This window comes from Coloeus monedula (assembly GCF_965178545.1).
Source record: "Coloeus monedula genome assembly, chromosome: 2".
In the NCBI taxonomy this organism is placed as follows: Eukaryota; Metazoa; Chordata; class Aves; order Passeriformes; family Corvidae; genus Coloeus; species Coloeus monedula.
The window spans coordinates 15,719,838-15,740,822 of NC_138782.1; the positions used below are offsets into that span (position 1 = coordinate 15,719,838).

Genomic DNA, 20,985 nt, shown 5'->3' on the forward strand with positions numbered 1-20,985 from the left:
TAAACACCTGAATTATGCCATTCACATACTGAAATAAAGCATCCAATAAAGCTTCCTGTTGCTGTATTTAGACAAGTTCAAAATTATAGAGTAAAACGCTAAATAGCTACCTTTTTTATTCCCTGTACATACAATGAAAGATTTATTCCTCAACAAAACACAAAAAAACCCCACCAAAAAGCCCCAATACACCCAGCTAGGCCAATGGCTCTCAAAACCAAAAATCATCATCCCCAAGAGCATCAATTCAATTCAAGCATGCTTAACCAAAATATTGCCTCAAGTCCAAAACAGATTGGTTCCAGCTAAAAAAGGGAAACTTATCAATGTTCCATCATTTAAGTAGTACAGGACTTGAACTGTCTAAGCTATTAGACTACTGTTACTTCTGTCACCTTGATCAAAATTTGGCTTCCACTGTCTAACTCACCTCAGCATGCCCAAGCATGGCAGCCCATACAGCACACCACAAACTGATCCCAGACCCCTGCTACAGACAGGTACAACAGGACAAGGACAGAATGGAAGCCTTTCTTTTCATGTGAATTTTTGGGTACTTTTTTGCGGGGGCAGGCGTTGCTGTTGGGGTTTTTTAGCACTGCGTATCTATGTACATATATACACATGGAATATGCAAGTTTAGGAAGTACTACTTTAGTGGAAAAAAGGAACCAACAAACCAAAACCATAAACTGTGGCCAAACTTTTATGTCAAATAGATTCAGATAGGGGAAATTCAAACCCAGGTTTGTTGCATGTAGTACCTTTTATATCTGGCTCTATGTAGCCTGACTTCAGCAAATCATGCTCTTCACAGTGATCTTGAATGCTCCTTGGGGTTTGATTAGTAATATCAAACTTGTTGCACAACATCCAACACTACTTGTGGACTTGTTTAAAGGTTAAATCTCTTAGTCTGATTTTAAGACTCTTCTGAAGGACAGAAGCCACAATATCAGTATATGATCATTTCTAACAGCTCTTAAAGTGGGCAACAGTCAAATGTCTGCATACACATGCAGCTGCTGAAACAATGCAGTGCAGCAAAATTGTAAGCTAAAAGGTTACTTGAATACATAAAGTGCCAAAGATAGTAATTTTAAAACTTTAAGATGGCTACAGTGAAGTACTGTGGAAGTCTGCATCTTTAAAAACTGATTCCAAGTAACTCAAGAATACAAGTCAAAACAGCTGAGTTCAGAAAGTTTCTATAATCAAGTTTATCAGTTCTTAATTAACTTCCTCCAGTGAGCTAACCTTAACATAAAAACAATTCCCATGTAAGCCCAAGTGTTAGCCTGTTACATGGACAAATATATACAATGTCCCATACAGCCCTTATGTTCTAGCCCTCATTCCCTTAATCCAGCATGCAGAGCACAGCAGTTTTCCATAGAAGCTACACTGGGTTTTTAGGTCCTTAGCCAAGTTTTGCTGAATGAGGAAAAACTGCTCAAGTCAGCCATTTGCTAAAAACATCTTCCTGTTTCATGTCTATTAGAGTATTGCATTTTGAAGGGTCAGAAGCAGCATCGATGTCGTTACCAAAAAAAGTTATCCAGACAGTCTAAAGAGCCAATACAAAGGTATAAGAGACACTCAATTCTTACTACCTTAGTTCTTTATATTATTCATATTATATTTGATGTAAATCAGAAGCATCCATTGCACATTTCTCCTCTGTTTTAACCTTTGTGTCTAAAAGCACCTGTGTCCACTATTAAAAGTTACAACTGAAAGCTGAGGTCATAGAAGCATGGTTCAGTAGGCTTTCTGCATTCCAGTAACCTTGAAGACAGAGTCTGGATAAGCAACACACTACTGATTCTCCAGTGAAAAAACACAGCAAGCCTGTGTTGACGAATAGAGACCGGCTGTCCAAAATGACAAGAAATAAGTGGCTAAAGATTAGCATAGCAGTATCTTCTTTTCATACCAATCTGATTAAAATTTTAAAGCTTCAGTCTGATCCCATTACCCCACATCCAGCTACCAAAATCTCGACACACCTTCTTTACTCCCCACCTCCACTGCTCATTTAGCGCAAACTGCTTTTTCCCAGTAAAATCCTGTTAAACCAACTCAGAATAGTTTTCACGCTTCTCCTAACAATCAGATTATTTTAAAACCCTAAGAAAAGATCCTGTTGCCCATCTCAGAAGCCAGGAAGGTTTCTTACCTACTACAAACGTGATCTATTAGCAGCGAGACAGAATCTAGATTGCTGTCTAGTTTTGTGTTGTGATATAGGCACCGGTCCCGTTGGAGTTCCACAGCCTGGCGCAGCAGGTTCTGTAAACGCCTCGGAGGAAGCATCACTGATGGGGGTAGGTAGGCTTCAGAGGAGTTAGTAAGAAAAAACAAACAAATGAAGAAAAAAAAGACTTATCAAAAGCAAGTTACAAGTGAGAGCATACCTTGATTTGAGTGGTTTTGGAAGAGACCTTAGTAAATAATAGCACACAGCTTGTCAAATTTACAGCTATACACCTGGAATTATAAAAGCATGAACTTCTGGAAAGCAGAGCTGTATGCAAAGGTATTTGTTGTTATAGAGCATGTTGTCCTGGCCAACAAGCACCATTTACACAAGCTAACTCAAAACTCAGTATTTAACAAAATCTATAATGTTGTAAAACAACAGTACCAGCTGTGTTCATTTAAGGAATTGTCTATTAGCACTATGAAAATAAAGAATACCATGGGTTTTGCAACTCTGGTACATAGTATTACAACAGCCACAAGAGAGAGGAGAAACCATAGTTCAGAGCAAATTATAACACCACCAGTACCAGTATCACTAGTGGTTATAGGCCACACTTAGTTTCCACCACTCACTGCAGCTGGCATTTATAACACACCACCCACCCCTCCCTAAACCACACATTTAATCACCAAGGTATATCACTGCTGCATGCAGCAGAGCCAAGAAATAACAGTTCTTATTACAAACAGTTTATCAGAGACAGCAAAGGGTTAGGTACAGAAGACCAAAGGGTAAAGGCACCCCCATGAATCAAGAAATAAAAAAAACCCCACCAACCAGCAAACAGAGTCAATTCCCTGAGATATGTAAGTTATACTGGATTTAACAGACATGAGAAGAAATTCTAAGCACTAGAACATCTTACTCTGGAGTTTGTCCAAAAGTTTAGATCTGGAAGCTGTTCCTTTCCCTTCCCACTCTGCTTTTGCACGCAAGTCTTCTGCATGGCTACACATCAGGTACCTGTTTCAAAAGTGCACATACACCAACAGACCAAGTCTTTTTGGAATCATTCTTTTCACTTCTAAGCATGATACAGATCATAACGTTTTTAATGAACTGGGAACAGGTGACTTAAACTTGAGAGCAATAGGGAAAAAGGCAAGGAACTATTTCACACACACACACGTCTTCTGAACAAATGTCTGCAAACTGCCCAAAGAAAATAAAACACAAGCAATTTTAGGAAGGTAGAAATGTCTTATTTTCAGCTAAGAACAAACCAGATTACTCACTTAATTCCATTATAAAGTAACTGGCTAATAATTCTCAAGATCAGATGACCATACATATGTACATATGTATTAATTTGGGTTCTAGTAGTATTAAAGTAAATCATCATCAGGTTGTTTTCAGGCATCTGAAACAGAACACTGTCTACTGAACAGTATTCTTTATTCAGCATTTTATCACATCTCACTACAGCTTATTAATCACCAGCATAGTAGCTTTAATACAGTTTGAGTGTTCACAACATCAGCTATCAAAAGCTACAAAATTCCTTAAAAACCTTCTCTGCAAGAGCTCTTAAAGTCCAAACACTTACCCACTGAGGACATGAATGCGTTCTGTATTATATTTCAGAGGCGTCAGTTCACAGCGTAGAACCTGAAGTGCCTCCAGGACCTTGCCATCCTCCAGGTATTCCAGGTACTTCTGCTGCAGCAGCAAAAACTTCATCCTCTGACATGACAGAAAGCAGCAGTCAGGGGAAAAAGGTTGACTGAAGTTTCAGAAAACGTTTGAGCCTAAACAGAACAGTAGAAACCATTCTACTATGCCCTTCAGAAATACAGCTCTAAGTAACGTTTCATTACTCAATTTCTTTTGTTGGGTTTTCAACAACATTGCAGCAATCAAGCTATCCATGAATTTCAATTTCCTCCCTGCCTGATGGGGCTCCAAGTATGTTTCTATCTCATTCCCCAGATCCCCCCTGCGACGGGTCCCATTTTCACCTGCTCTTTAGTCATCATTCTTCAAACCCTGCATTAGACAGGCTTTCCAGTGCAATATTCTATCAAGGAAAGGGCCCCAAATCAGCTATTCACATATTTAAGTCTGCATGACAGCACAGAACACAACAGGACAACAAGTTCTCACACTGCTTACATAGGAGTTGACACAGATTGTTTGCATAGCTGCATAACATATAACAGTAACAAACTGACACTGCCTGAGGTTGTGGGGTTTTCTTTGTAGTTCCATATTAACTTGTTTTCCTTGGGTGTTGTTTTCAGGATTACAAAAAAAATACTGGTTCCTATATTTAGGAGTCACTTCAACACTCTGAATTAAGTGCTGTTATTTCATAGTGCTCCTTTCACTTGTACAGTTTTTGGTTGTTTTCTTCTTTTAAAAATAAATAGAAAGCCTGCTATTCTAACAACAAATATCTGTGGATTAAAAAAAAAAGGGAAATTCGGCATTAAGTTACTATTTTAAAAAAAACTAGAAGTCCTAGAAATTTCTAATTCTAATTTAGTAGAAACACAGTTTGGTTGTTTCTAGGTGAAACCAACTATCCTGTGTTTGTAAACATATTCTACTGCTAGCAGTTATCAGACAGAAACAGTGGTTTTGGTCCACAAAACTCACCAGGTTAAAGAGGAAAATGTACGTGCTGAGACATACTGGTGAGAAACAGACTGGAGATAAAGTGTAGCAAATTACATTTGCTTTCCTAATGAATACACCACCAGTTCAATCACCAGTTTCCTTTGCTTTCATCAGACCTCAGGAACCTCACTATTTTCATGCTCATATTTGGTCAATGTTTACTTAGTTTCAAACACACTGCCAGCCTCCTTAATAATCGGGAAGTTTAAGATGTTCCTGTCCTATTTAAGCTCACATAAAAGTTCAAGGCTTAGTAGATGTTAAATCCAAAGTTAAAATATAAAGCATTTTCATTTCCAGAGACACTTAGTTCTTCAAAAGAATGAAGTTTCCACATACAGTGCTACTAACTTACCACACAGCTCTGTGAAGCATAAAACATGACACAGTACAGATGATTTATGTTCAAACTTGTCTGTAGTGCTCTGCTGTCCTGTATCTGACAGGCAAACCTGTATTGCACTCCAAATCCAGTTCTTTAGTTTATTTGAATTTGGAATTATTAGACCATTACTGTACACATCTTCCAGGTGAGAACTTTTTTCAATGTTCTGACATGTGAAAAACCAAATGAAAGATATCCCAATTATTTACAAGCCCAGTGGTTGGCTGCATGCAGCAGGCCAGCAGACCTCACGCTGTTTGCTTATATACCAGCAGCAGGAGGGATAAGAGCTTCCTCCCCCAGCTGTGCACATGCTCTCTAGAATACATGGAGATGCCCAGGTAGCAGACACACACTGTATTTCACTGCTCTTAGTCACCTCACACTGATGATCACCACCAGATTAAAAATAGCCTGATATTTCCAGTTCGTAATAAAAACTGAAATTCCTCCCTGTTTTCCTTCTCCACTCACAGCATACAATATTTATTAAATTTATATCATATTTCCATTAAATGTGATGGCCTACCTTTTCTCCCTCCTTACTTTTAGGACTTGGCACATAAATTTCATTTTGTTAGAGGAAAAAGTAAAAAGAGCAGAAAACCCCTATAACATAGGGTTTATAACATCAGTCCCAGCAATTTCATGAAAGTATTGCAGGAATACTACCACTCAGAATGCTGTTGCCAAAGTAGTGTAATTTCAGTTCTAGGTTAGAAAGTATGGTTTAAAAAAAGAGGTCATCGGTGCCATGTGTGACTTAGGCATATCAGGAATATGAAAGCCTCCAGAAAAACAAAGAATTATGTATTTCATGCAGCAATCCACTGTTGCCATAATGGAGAATTAGAATAGAAGATAAGCAGTTTGAAATAGTAACTTATCAAAAGCAAAGGGCAGGGACTAAAGTCTTGATGGGGAAATTAAATTGATTTGCTAAGTTATTTTGATAACTGCTCCAAAACTTGCCCTACAGCATACTCAAACAATGGCATGAACTTACTCAAGGCAAAAGTCACCCTCCAGTAATATCACACTGCAGGTCATTTTTCAACATTGGGACAACTCACTGTCTCCTAATTCTCATTTTTCCACAGTCAGTGACTTTGCTAACAAATAGCTTTCTCTCAACTCCTTTATGCCCTCCTAATAGTATTTCTAATTTCTTCCAACACCACCTTCTATGACATCCAAGACCATTTTGGGTACATCATCTCTTTTACAGCCCAAACAACCTCTTCTAGAAGGAAAGAGAGCTGTTTATAATATTGACAGCTGTAAAGTAAAAGCAGAAACTCCACTGTTTAAGTAGCTTATTCTTTCGCTGCCTTACAAAGAAGGGAAATCAAAATTATCATAATTGAAACCAAAGTAACACAAGTGCCTGTGATTTGTTATCATCTCAGTGTTTGCAAAGGAAATTCAACATCATTACACTCATTACTGTTTAACAATTTAAAATTCAGACACCATCACTGCTTAGCTTATAGCCAAGATTCCTCACCCTGAAGAACCTCTGGAAAAGTCCAATCCAAGTCTCAGGACTGCAGTCTGGCTGGTTTTGTTCAGTTATTACTACCTCATCCTCATCCTGTCTGTCACCTCTATAGAAAGGATGAGGATAAAGTGCATTACTTTGTTGTTTCTACAAGCTATTATTTAAGTGTAAATTGAACTCAGATTACCCTGGGGCAAAACTAAGAGTTAACAGATTTACAGTGTTTTGTTTCTTTTAGTGTATGCACTATTAGCATTTTTCTTTCTTCAAGCTATAGCCTTCGATTACTAATAAGAATGCTTAGTACTGTACTCCTTCCTTGTCTTCACTGTTAGTAGGAAAGCCTCTTCCAGAATCTTAAAATTCTAGAACATCTGGCATGTCCCGTAACTCACCAGCACTACATAACCAAAGGTGAAAACCTCAGCAAACAGAACTGTGGAAGGAACAGCACAAACGTACTACCACAGACAAGAAATTGGGTCATTCTGATCAGTAACTGTAACTAGCAGTAAACCTTCCCAAGTTTTACGAGCAAAATGCAAAATAGGCCAAGTTTAGGTTTAGATTTTGGCGTTATTTTCAACCTGCGTAAATTAACAAGCTCCACAACGGTTTTATTAATGTACTAGGAGTTCAAAGTAAGTAAACATTGCTGAAACAACTGTTCTTTGAATAGGTAACTAAAATACATGGTGAAATTATCAGCAGATGTTTCAAAACAAACTCAACACAGTAGCTGTCTACTTACAGCCTGCAGAACTAAGACCTCAGTTTTCTTTATCCTGTAGTCTTTTACTTTGATAGCTTTATAGAACACTGATGAAAGCACTTAAAAACAATCTAAAACTTAAATACCCTGATATGTAAAGGGCAAAAAAAAATTTGCTCTACAGAATTCAGCAAGGAATTTAATGAGGCTTCAACCATACCGAGTTCTGCCACACAGCGAGTAATTAACTCCAATAGGGAACTGCCCTTAATGCTGGTAGCAAGAGGGACACCACGCAGGCAGGTGGAGCACTTTACCCAAATTATAATATTTAACTCACTTTTTAGATTGTATTGCCTGCTGCATGCTGTATACTTCTAGAATAAGTAAAGAGAACAGTTTGAAGGTATTTTCTAGATGACTGTAGAGGAATAATCTCCAAGTTTCTTCTTAGGTTCAAGTAAGTACCCAAAACAGATGTCATCATATGCTTGAGTAGCCCCAAAGTATGCAAAACCTCAGGCTGGCTTGAAGTTAGTGTTTTCTAACTGTTACTCAAGGAAAAAGATCATTGATTCAATTATAAAGTTTTCCTAGAGATTCTCTAAGACAGCTGTATCTTACATGCTGGAAAAGTTAACATGACTAATCACATACTGTACAGCACTCAGTTGTGTTGACACAACTAGAAATCCTCCTGGGTGCTGCCACACCCTCCTCCCCCCATATCAACACACTGCATCGAAGCTTTAAAAATTGAGATTAGCCATTGCATATTTAGATTTTTCACCTGTAGAACTTAAAGCACTTTGCAGAAATCAAGAAATTAAACATAAGTAGAATTTTTAAAATACATATGCATCTCCCTTCACTGACCAGATATTTCAAAAGAAGCTATGTATCCTGGTTATTTTGTCCAGGTCATATTAACTATAAGGAAAAAAAAAACAACAAACCCACTCAAACCACAAACCAAAAACAAACCACAAAACACACACTCTACTTAGTTAAATACACTGTGTCATCTAAATTTTTAGGTACCCATTCTTCTTGTATGCACACATTTTTAAAACATCTAGTCACACAGTGTGAGTCACAAGTCAGGAAACTCAAAATCCAATTTTCTATTTTTAAAGAGTTACCTGCAGCAGCACCTTGTTTGGACTTTTCCAGATCAAGACATTTATCAGCTTCATTAGCTCTGACTTTACTGCAGTTGGGAATACCTACAGAGCATAAAGCATCCCTCCTTACCTGTAATGATCTTTCTCTAGCTTCCCAGCTGCTGACAACACTAATGCCCACCCAGAACCTCAACCACGTGCACAAAAGCTGGACAGAGAGAGACAAGGAGACTGTGTGCACACGATGAAACACCCACAAACTCTCAATTTATCCTTGCAAATAATGCTGTCTTACTAACATACACATGTAAGACATTCAAAACTGTTACCTGTTTTAAATTATATCGAGTTTATATAAAGGAGATCAACTTTAAAAAGAAAGCAGTTAATATTGGTTCAGGTAAAGTTCAGTCTAAACCAAGTATTTTTCCTGAACCAAGCTTTATGGAACCAGTAAAGACATCAACATTAGAGAATGCTCTCAGAGCCCTTCTGAACAACAAAAGGAAAACATTTTTCTCAAATTGAGTTCTCCAAGAAGTACAATGTTGATAACTCAATTAAACCTCTCACCTCACTGACACGCAAAACACTTTAGTACTACAGACAAACTTCCTAACTTCAGAAGTCAGAAACATGAGAAAATTTGTTTCAAACGACCATTAGTAGTCCCATATAGCAGTTCCATATTTTCGGTCTGCACAAACTATTGAAAGCTGCATGCAATATTCTAAACTCCTTCAAGTCTTTGACAAAAGAGAAAGTGAACTACTGTCCTAATTAAGAGGTGCTAAGCTTTGACCAAATTAATAGGACCAAATGTAAACTTCTATCAAGTACCCTCTGATGTTTTGTTAAACATCTTTTTCCTACTTCACTTCCTGTTCTCTCTTTCTCTCCCTCCCCCACCAGACAGGAAATTGTCTTGACAACAAATGAATCAGCTAGAAGTGGAACTAAGCAGCCATCAGCTGATTCCTCATTGTTTACAGTCACAGACACTTCAAAAAGCCTTGCTACTGTTTGTTTCCTAAGTGACCATAGCTGTTCTAACTTCATCTCATTAAAATAAATGTTTAAACACAACAGAACAAGCTCTTTGAAGAGCCAAGCAATGATTTTCATCTTGAGATACAAAAATCAAAACAAGAAACACTTTACTCAAAGCAACTGAAATCATAACAATACATATTGTAGCTGTCAAGTCACAGGATCCACCAACCTTCTATTTCTAGGTTTATCTTTAAAAAAAAAAAAAAAAAAAGCCACCCAAAGAGAAAAAGCTCTAAATAAAATCCCAAACAGCAATACAAATGCATTTGCTCTTTAAAAGCCATCTGGAAAAGCAACAGTATTGTTCATGGTCTATAGCAGCCTCTATATTCTTGTAATGTGCTATTACAATGCCAACTCCACATCAGTATTACTGCATTTTATTTCTAAACTTCTCTTCCCCTCAAGAAAACCTAACTCCTATAAACACAGAGATTGTGAGAAATATTTCAAGGTTGAAATTAGTATTCAACATAGGCAGTTTCTACAGAAACTGACCTATTTTAGGACTGTGACAGGATTTATATTTTATCAGTTAGGTATGTTTAATGGGGTTTTAACATTCAGTACACCAAATCTTAGCCTCAATACTTTTGGGCTGCCTATCTCATTCTAAAACAGAATTTAAAAAGAGTTCAGATTAGTATGACATTTGAGATAGCATGCAAGCAGCTTAAAGTAAACAAAAAAGAGAAAACAAGAACTATGGACAACCAACTCCATAGTGAAAGATTACACCACTACAATTAGTCCAACTACACAGCTCTGAAAGAGTTCAAGTGTGCCTCTTACCACAATTGCATGCGGAGAATGCACTAAGGCCTTAAGTTCATTCAGGTCGTTCTCAGCCTGCAGAAATCGGCATAAGAAAAAAAAAAAGTATATAAGGAGGGTGAATTTTGAATTCTCTCATAGATACTATAAATTTCAACAGTGGTTAATACAGTCCTATAAGCCCTACGTTACCTTATCCCATTCTCCTTCCATGACATGATTGCGGAATTTGGTAGCTGAAGGATGTTCTAAACGACATCCTGACTCTTGCATGAGGAGATCAACAGTCTGGCTGCAGGAGAGATACAGTGTAAAAAAACCCGACCAGTTTCACCCTCGCAAATACACCGCCTGCTATGATAACAGTTTACCATACCTTAAAGTAACTTTAATAAAACAAGAATACTATGACCAGATTCAGATGCTTGTTCAAGATTATCTCAGTTGCCTGAGACATGTAAAAAGCTACCTCTACCTAAAGCAAGTTGTCAAGGAGCTTGAAAGCTTCACTGAAGTACCATAAAGTATGTGACTTACCAGCCACCACAAACAGCCATCCCTGCACAGAAGATAAACTTCACGAAGGAAGACACAGTCTAGAAAGCTGTTAGCTACTGGCTGCCATCCCCTGCCCCCTCCCTACCTCCCCCCTAAGAGGGCAAGGAGAGCTACAACATCTGGCACAGGCCTAATTTTTTTCTTCTTCATCACTTCTTAAAAGACTAGCTCCTTAAAAAAAAATAAACAAACTCAGGAACCTGTAGCCCTCCCCCTTTTATACTAAAAATAGCTTATTTACTGTGGTGTCATCTATGAATAGTCACGAGTTGCCTGCTGCTGTAAACTTGCCTCTTGTGTCAGAGGCAATTTATTTTATGGAATATGTTCTTTATAGCTGACCCATTCTGCAGCGTTTTGAAGACTTCTTTTGTGGTAGCTACATAAGCACTTTGCAGAACTTCTCTAGCCTCCTTCCAAAATTATGACATGCTGGCTAGCTTTAGCTTTACTCACAAAGTGTTATGATTAAATACTTAAGACTTCCCCATTCCATAGGGAAATTATTTTCTCTATTCTGATTTTAAGAAAGGGCCAACATACTAATATCTTGTTTACGAGTAAGATTATTAGCAAAAACACGGGTCCAGCACAAATCTAGAGAGGCCTTCACCATTTAGAGGGCCAAAGGTTTCCAGAGGGAAACCAAACAGCCTGCTTAAGTGGCAGTTTACTTTGTGTCGCTTCCTCCGAGCTGACAAGCCAAATCTTGGAGCTCATCTGCGAAAAGCCGCCCCCCCCACGCCCAGCTGCGGGCTCCATTATGTTTACCAGATAACTTCTCCCCCACTGACACATTTGTATTGATCTACCCTTATCGGTGTGCAACTCAACTTCCATATTGCCATTCCTGGCAGGGGAAGCTCCTGTCCTGTCCCTTGGCTAGACACCGGCACAAGCTTGGAAAACACAGCTCCGGCTCCATTTTTTCCGGGAGCGGGCCTGCCCCACCGCTCTGCCTCGCACCCGGGCACTGCTCTCCCCTCGCTGGACGCCACTGGGCTGCGACGGGGCAGTTTTGACCACCAACCCCCTCCCCCCGCCGGGGGTCCCTTCCTCTACTCTCCTCCCCGCTCCGGACTGCCCATCCTCCACGGGGACCCCGCGCCGGACCCTCCCCGGCGGGGCTGCCCCAGCCCCGGGGGGACCCTCCGGTCAGGGCACCGCAGGAAGGGAAGGAAGGAGCCTCTCCCCGGCCCCGCTGCCCCTCGCCCACCGCGGCCACTTACTTGAGCCCCAGCCCGTGGAGGTGCTGCCCGATCAGCCGGATCACGTCCTCGTCGGACTGCGAGAGCCGCTTCTTCTTCTTCAGGGCGCTGCCGCCGCCGCCGCCGCCGCCCCCCAGCTCGGCGGCGGCCGGGCCGGGCCCCCCGGCGGCGGGCACCCCGTTGTTGACGCCGAGCCCGCCGGGGCTGCCGCCGCCGGGGCCGCCGCTGTTGGCCGAGGGCAGCAGCCCGTTGGCGTGGGCTAGCTGGTCACCGGCGGCCGTGCCCGCCGAGGCCTCGCCGTTCTGGGCGCCCAGGCAGCCCAGCTCCGGGCCCTGCGGCGGCGGCTGCTGCTGCTGCTGGCCCCCTCCCGCCCCGTTGGCCTGCATGGCGCTGCTGGCGATGCCGCCGCTGCTGCTGCTGCCTCTGAGCGGGGCGGCGGCGGGGGCGAGCCCGGCGGGCAGCGAGGGGGACTGGGACGAGGTGAGGCCTGCTCTGCCCGCGGAAGCCCCGGGCTCTCCTGCTCCCTCCACCGCCGCCGCCGGGGAGGCCCGGGCTTTTTTCCGCGGGGGCGGGGAGGCTCCGCCGGTGTCCGAGTCGGAGGAGGAGGAAGCGGAGGCCAGAGTTTCCTCGCCGAGAGCGGCCGTGGTGGGAAGCCGGGGGGGCGAGGAGGGGGAGGCGGCGGGGGCGAGGGGAGGCGGAGCGGGGCCCTACGCCCGCCGGGGGTCCCGGAGGCAGCGCCGCCGCCCGCTCGGGGCTCCCTCTGGCGATGGCGGCCGCCGCTGCCCTGAGCCCCCGCCCGGCAGCCCCAGGCGCCCGGCCCGCTCCGCTCGCTGCCCGCCGGGTTTGTCTCCTCTCAGCCCAGCTGCACCTAATGGAGTCCGGGCCGGGACGTCACAGGAAATTCCTGCACTGCCCCCTACACACACTTCCGCCGCCCGGGGCCGCGGTGGGCACGGCCCCACGGCTGCCGGGGGGCGGTGGCGGGGCGGCCCCCGGGGGGGACGGGGACGCCCCAACGGCACCGCCCGGGTCGCCGCCCGCCCGTGCGGGGTCCCGCGGCGCCTGCGGGGGTCGGGGGCGTCGTGCCCGAGGGGGTCCCGGGGGTCCCGGGCATGTGCCCGCTGTGTGCCCGCGCCCGGCAGCGCTGGGGCGGCAGAGGGGCGAGGGTGGTCGTGCACGAGGTGCGGTGGGCGCCCGCTGCCCCGACGTGTCCCGGTGGGACCGGCCGTCCCTGTGACGCCGTGGAGGTGACCGGCTAATTTCCGGCCTCAGGTAGTTCCCTGATGCAATTTGGACAAGGAGAATTGGGTGCAAACTGAAAGAGGGGAAAATCAGGTTGGGTGTGTGGAAGAAGTTCTTCTATGTGAGAGTGGTGAGACAGCGGAACAGGTTGCCCAGGGAGGTTTGGATGTCCCAACCCTGGTGGTGTTCAAAGCCAGGTTGGATGGGGCTTTGAGCGACCTGGTCTAGTGGAAGGTGTCCCAGCCCATGGCAGGGGTGTTTGGAATGGGATGGTCTTTAAGGTCCCTTCCAGCCCTGATTCTATGATTCAGTGTTTGGGTTTTTTTTAAAAAGGAAAATGCTTAATGAAGTCGCATCCTGGTGTTGCCCAGGTTGGTTACTGGAAGGTTTCCGACCTGCTGATGGTCTTGTCTTTTGTAGGCACTGTGTGCGTTGGCACAGAAAAAGAAGGGAAATGGCAGTTTTGCTGTAGATCTTACAGGAATGCTGAGTGTTGGGGTACATTAGTCAGGACAGGCTGCCAGAAGATAGTGGGAATTTTAAGGGTCCCAGTCTCTGCGCTGTGGTTTCTCCCTGCTAACCCTCCTGTGTGATGGAAGGTAAACTCAAATCCTGAGCCAAGTCTCTGGTCAAAAGTCATGAGATGAGTGAAATCTTGGTCTTTAAAAATAGCATCTTGAAATAATATGTTTTGTGTTATTTGGTTTAGAGCCTAGAATTTTTATCTTTGGTATGCTCAAACTTTTCTCCAAAACCCGAAGGGAAATAACAAAACTTTTTTCCTTATTGAAAGCCGAGGTTAATATCTAATTATCTTCCCCTTCAGAAGCTGAGGTTTTAGGGGTACTGACTTAGGTTAAACTAGCAAGTTTGAAAAACAGTGCTTTGTTTTGAGTGGAACTTTGAAAAAGTCCAGCTGAGGGAAACCACAGGCCCAAGACCAGTGGAGAATTCCATGAAGAGACAAAATGCATGAAAGGAGTGAAACCAGAGAAGGAGATGAGACCTCATGGAGGCCTGGCCAGCTGAAGTAGATACCTTGGCCCTGTTTAGAGGCTGCAGAAGATACTTGGCTGATAACAGCCAAAGCACTCTTATGCCAGAGGGAGAGGTTGGAAAGAGCTTTGTCCCTGACCTCTGCCCAGGTGTGGCTGTAGGGTTAAATTCAACATTGGTCTCCCAGAGAGGGGAATGTTGATTTTATGTTCTTTAGCTCACCAATTGCTGCTGCAGAACACAAGGCTTGTGTTTTAGGCACTTCACTGCTGTATATACTCCCATTTCCATTGTTCTGTGTTTTCGGCATTCTTGAATTTTTTCTTGGTCCTCCCCAGATGCCATCACCAAATCTGTAATTCATATACTTGGGTAAAGATGACAGGAACAGTACAGAGAGCAGTGCGGACCCTGTGAAGGCACCTGAAAGTGAACTTTAAAGATCAAGACTAGATTTTCAGGAAGGTAAAGTTTCTCATCATTCTTTCCTGCCCTCTGCCTCAGTGTCCGGGGTGGGGTTTGGTAAAAACCCCTTTGCACCTTCTACTCCTCTTGTCCTTTGTCACTTACAGCTTTCCTAGTCATAGAGATGGTTTTTACTTCTCCTAGGCTTTCCCTAGTCACCAGGAGGGGATCCTGGGAGACAGGTCTGGGGCTGGCACAGTCACAGGAAAAAGAGAATTGTGAAAGCAGTAATGGCACCATGCTCTGTCAGTTTTTCATCAGCTAAGCCCTGATTTGGATCTGATTCTATTCTGCACCCAGATGAGAGAGGGCAGATTTAATAATCCAAATAAAGTGCGCAGCTTTTTGAACAATTAGAGAATCAACTGGTAAATACAAAACCCGTCTCACTTGTGACAGATGACTCTGTTGTAATAACAGAAGAAGGAGTTCATCATATTCAGGCATCTTCAAAGTTTCCCAAAAGTAGAGAATTAATGCAACAATTCAGCTATAAAAAATAACAAACTTATAAACACCCAGAAGAGAAATTTTGAAGAGAATTTTTGGCAACCTTAAATTCAGTTGTAGTATCAGCCATGTTACTGAAGCAGAAGTGTAATGTATAACTGTGCAGAATATGTAGAAATCTGACTATATTGTAATTTAGACAACTTCCTGTTGTACAGATCCACATCTTTAATAGAAAAAATGTTGGAGATCTCATTTATTGTGATAGTTTAGAAAACTGAAGAGACCAATCACTCCCTGTCAAAAACAACCAATGAAATTACCCATGTAGAATATTTTGAACAAGTGGTATCTCTTAAATGTAAGAAACCTGTCTTGGGACATTCTAGACTAAGTACAAATACTTGAAAAGCAAGAAACACTTCCATTTTCTAGGTCTGGGAAGTCAAGTAAGAAAAAATAACCCTTGAAGTTATCATTTATGAGCTGACTAGAACTAATAAACTTTGGCTAATTTAGCTTTTTTTTTTTTTTAACTTTTTTCCCCCTCCATTTTGTTTTAGAGGAGGATGGAGCACATAATCCAGATCTGAATAATAGGAAGGAAATCTTGTTAAGGGCCTGGGTTATTTGATAATAACCATGTGAGGCTGCTTCGGCAGAGCTGTAATACTACAAAATATTAGAGAAGATCCTCGAGAGATGGATTAGCAGTCAAAGCTGCATGATGAAGGTAATTAATTGTTTGATTCTCTATCAGGTGTGTATACTTTCCCTTTTCTTCTGCACCAAATTTGAGGTTACTGGAAACAAACCAACTAACAACAAAGAACAAAGAAAGAAAGAATAATTTAGAACAATGGCATTTTCCACAGTACCAGCTAAATAAATGCTTGAACAGGCACCTGGATATGCTTGCAACTTCCAAAAAATTAGATAAGGATGAAAGATAAGCACCTTCCTTAAACAGCATTTCTAGAAATCATTCAGCAGATAGTAAGAAAATTACACTGGTCTGAGATTCTGTCACTTCATGTAGAGGAGGATGGTCAGTATTTTAGTAGAGGAGTGGAATATGGAAAGCCTGCTGCAGAACTGGGTGATTGAACTGACCATACAAGTCAAGGAAAAAGAAAAGACCTCTTTCATCTTGGACTTCCAAAAAAGCCCTTCCACATCTCCTAAGCTTCTGTGGGCTGGTATCAGGGTTTGGGCTCCATGACATTTAGAAGACTGCAGGTGATTGAACAAAGGCTAATATTAAAAGTTCAGTTGTGTCTGACCCAGTGTCACTGACTTTGGGCTTAGGGAGCAAGGGGAAAGCAGAGCATGTCATTTAAGCTTGTCATTATTAGGGCTTTTGGTAGACTTCCTCAATAACCTTATAACTGGGTAGATGTGGGGGGGCGTGGGCAGACTGTGTGTGTGAAAAACTGTACCACCAGGCTTGAAGGGTAGTGTCTCATTGGTTTAAGTCTTCACTGATGCCCTGTTAGGAGGAGTCAGGGATCAATACTGGAGCAAGTCTTGTTTGACAAGTTCACTGTGCAGGGGGTGGTACAGAGTGCACCCTCAGCAAGTTTTCAGCTGATCCCCTTGCCAAGCTGGGGAGATCAGTTGATACACAGGAAGCCACAGCTGCCAGTCAGAGCAGGCTTGCCAAGCTGCAGGAGAAGGCTAGTGAGAACCTTGTGTTGGTCAACAGAGACAAGGGCAAAGTCCCAAATGTGGGACAGACTATCCTCATAGGACGCTACAGGCTGAGAACCAGCTGGCTTGGAAGTAGCCCAGCAGAAAGGGGCCTGACCATCCTGGTGGACAAAAGAAGTTCCTCATGGGATTTCAACATCTACAGGGCTGCCTTATCCATATGCTCAGCAGGTACGAGCTCTGTGTGCAGCACTGGTGAGGCCACACTGGATACACAGGGTCCAGTTTGGGAACAGCCAGTTCAGCAGAGGCTGCTGAGGTGTGGTAGGGGCTGGAGCACGTGCTGTGTGAGGAAGTGGGTCCAACCACACCAGGATCTAATTACAATGTGCACCTTCCCAGAGGGATTTACAGGGAAGATGGCACGAGGCTTCTCTCTGAAATGGTCACCAACAGGATAAGAGACAAAAGTGAGAAGCTGCACCCAGAGATATCCCAATGTTGTATAAGAAAACAAAAGTTCAAAGTGAGAGTGATCATAGAACACTTTCCCTGAGTGGCTATGGATTCTCCATCCTTGGAGACAAAACTAGACAGGAAAAGGCTTTGAGTAACCTAGTTTATCCTTGAAGATAGCTGTGGAGGGAGTGGGACGTTGAACCAGTGACCTACAGAGTATCTTGCCCAACTTTGATTTTCTGTGATTATACTTTCTACAAGAAAGTTGTGTTACGGGGGGAACAGTATTGGTGACTTGATAATTGTCATGTCTCAGGGGTTACTGATACTGTGTCCCAAAGCTTCAGTACAGTCATGTTGCTTTGTAGCTGAGCTTGCATAGTGAGGATCAGGGCAGTAGTGCTATTGTTGCAACCTAATTAAACATTAGGTAATAACACAGTGTCTTCTGTCCACCAAATTCATGTGCATACACTGATGTTGACCTCTGCGCTCTCCTGGGTAAGCACAGCGTGGCGTGGTCACAAAAATAAATGTCAGAAAGTGCTGAGGATCCCATGTGGTACAGAACGTCCTGTTTAGTACAGGGTCTGTCATATTAATACATGGTCAGTGCAATTTCCCATAGGAAGAGCATACATGGCATGGTTTTGCCTGTATTTCTGTTGCCATAGGTGTCTTTCTGGATGTGCAGGACACCATGTATTGGGAGAACTCGGACCTCCCTGTAAGGATAGATAAAACATGCGTGTGCAAGGGGTGTGATGCCAGATTGGTACTTACTGTGCAACTTCTCTGAGCAAGACAATATTGCATATGCTGTCAATCTGACATGTCAGACTTGCTTGCATGCAGGATTTATCTGTCTGGGACTATGCTAGATGTCACCTTGCAAAATCTGTCTGTGTATATTGTGATTTATCAGGCATTTTCAGATATTTCATAAATTATGTGTAGCCAGGATTTGGAAAGAGTAGGCCACCATGTCAGTGCTTCAATGGACTTGCAATGGGCAGAATAACAGCGTGCTTGGATTTTTCTTTATTTTTCTCCACATCTTAATAGGTGTAAATGTTCACTCTAACACTTATGAAATCCCCTTCTGACCACTGTGCAGCAGGAGCTGGCAGGTATTCCACAGAAAAGCCAGTCACTGATTTTATTCCATGAAGGTTTCCAAGCTTGTTGTTTTGTGTGGTCTGTGTTCCTTAATATCAGCGTTGTCAATTTCATGTCCAGGTCTCAGATGGGTTATCGGTGTTTTTATGTGAGATTAGATTTGTCCTTCTATTGTTGCAGTTATTTTACTTTTCCTACTTGAGGGCTGCTCCCCTGCCTTTTACTTCTTGCTGGCTCTCAAGGCAGTTATTATTTCAGGCTTGTTAATTGTGTCTGCCAACTCCCACATAGCTCCTAGAGCCTAACCCTGAGTAGGGTAACACACCACCTTCTATTGCCTCTCCTTGGAACTAGGACCTGTCTCTCCCAGAATGACATGTACACTTGGCCTCTCTCTAGGCAACTTCAGTGAGCTCTCACACCTGGAACTAAATATTCAAGACCAGGCGTGTAGACTGTAGTATCTCATATCCACTCTGGAATGGGCAGAGAGGGGAAATTATTACGTAATCACCAGAAGATTACATCTAAACATTAAGATTGTGAATAGCTCCTTGGTGCTCTGGGATTACTTACTAATTTTTTCCCCTTCTTAATCAGGAATATATGGTTTTTCAAGTCCCTGTTTAAAAAAGCAAGTGTACCAGACCCTCCTTACTTTGGGCAAGAGATTAAAGGCTAGTGTCACAAGAATGTCATTGTACGACTATTTAAGTGCCCCTTATTTTAAGGGAAACCATTAGTTTTTCTTGTAACTGTACCTTTACAAAATACAGCTTTCCATACAAGCTTCTTCATCCTTGTTGGTGCATGATATTTACATCAGAAATAAAGAGCCACAAAATTAGAGAAAAGATTCCTTTGTGTGTCTCCATACATTTATATAGTAAAAAGTCTTCACCGCTTCCTCTAATTTGTTTTCTGGTGCATGCACTCCAGCACTTACTCTCAGACTTAAGACCTCATGAAGTTTCAAATAGCTACTCTGATAAAGAACCCAAGACACCACCGCTAATCCAGCACAAGAATACTTTTTCTGCATGCTTGAAAAAGGGTGTTGTTCCAGAACTAGACTGGTCTGAGATGCAGGAGTGGGAAAGAGCATTGCACAGTATTGAAGACTGATCACTCAGGCTTTCAGAAGGACACTCATGCAAGACACAATCTCTGAAGCTAATACCAGGCAGTAAGATGTTAAACCCATTAGATCCAATGACTTTTAAACATTACAGTTTGATTTCCAGAAGAGTTTCTTCAGATCCTTTTCCAAAGGCTCCTAGTATCAGAGAGTTTAGGTTTTTTGTCTTTGACTAATATATTTGGGTCTTTTGTACTAAACCAACCTGATTTCTCAAATTGAAAGTGTAACATTCACCAAATTTTCTATAATACTTGGGGTGGGGGGTTGAAGAGGGTACGATCTGTGGAATATAGGCAGGCACAGTTTTTTAGTGAGATGTGTTTGGAGCAACTAATACACCTTATTCAAATCTTTGCTTCATAAATAACATAATAATTTCAAATACATGCAGATTAAACCTTTATGCTTTTGTGGCTTTTCTCTTAAAGAAGAGTGCCAGGGGGGTTTCTGAAGCATGGTGCGGTAGCTAGGATTTACTGACATTCATTTGGCTGCATTACTCATCACCAGTTGGACTAATGGGCAGGACACCCTAGATACTGTCATTCCTATTTTTATCCATCAGGACAAGATGATACAATAGACACAATTACATCTGTAGAATTTTCGAGGTAGTTCCTCATTTTCTATAAATACCAACACCTTCTTTGTAAGTAACTCCAATTTAATAACACTTCTTCAGAGCTCCACGTCTGAGAGAGGAGTGTGTCCTGCTGGATACTGTCAGTGCTGGGAGGCATGGTGGGAAGTAGTTCCAGCTGGAAGGAGGAAAGGGGAGTTTTGTAAAATTAGGATTAAAGGTTCTGTCTCTTAAATATTTCAGTGCATGCACAGACATACTTCTGTGGGCAGTACTGTTTACTGCGTTTTCACAGTTGGAACCTGGTTTTATGAATTAAAACAAATCTGTCACCTCAGAGTAACTAATTATATTGCATACTGTGGCCTCTCAAAACCTCACAATGCATCCTGAAATGAGCTCAAGCTTTCGGTCCTAAATGACAAAGACTCCCCTCCCTGAAGCTAAAAGAATACCCATGTGTTGTTAGGAGTCCCCTGCCAAAGATGTGTGGTGCCAAAGGCACAGCTGAACAGAACTAATTTCATTTTGCCAGGAGCATTGACACAAATGCAAAGTAGGTAGCTTGATAAATCTGCTCTGGTGTTATTATTGTAACAACAGCGTTAGCAGGAAAACCTTGATAGAACTTTCTTTTTGAAAAACAGTTCATGGGATTAATCCAGGCTGACTTCGTACATCTC

The 20,985-nt window shown here is 42.6% G+C and overlaps 1 protein-coding gene across 2 annotated transcripts in view; it reads right to left on the reverse strand.

The window, feature by feature from the left end:
* The window catches only part of WDR26 (WD repeat domain 26), a 31,496-nt gene extending 18,606 nt beyond the window's left edge, over positions 1 to 12,890 (reverse strand). Inside the window, exons 1-6 of one of the 2 annotated variants that reach the window (XR_014227357.1) lie at positions 12,222 to 12,723; positions 10,627 to 10,726; positions 10,453 to 10,509; positions 3,813 to 3,949; positions 3,132 to 3,229; positions 2,180 to 2,336 (exon numbers count right to left, since the gene is read on the reverse strand). Coding sequence is in view for 1 of the 2 variants with exons in the window: in XM_082302905.1 (XP_082159031.1) it covers positions 2,180 to 2,336; positions 3,132 to 3,229; positions 3,813 to 3,949; positions 10,453 to 10,509; positions 10,627 to 10,726; positions 12,222 to 12,586 (914 nt within the window). In the remaining variant the exon portion in view is untranslated. Of the gene's footprint in view, positions 1 to 2,179; positions 2,337 to 3,131; positions 3,230 to 3,812; positions 3,950 to 10,452; positions 10,510 to 10,626; positions 10,727 to 12,221 lie in introns of both variants that reach the window. The other variant, XM_082302905.1, reaches the window with a different exon arrangement.
* Between the last annotated feature and the right edge of the window lie 8,095 nt (positions 12,891 to 20,985).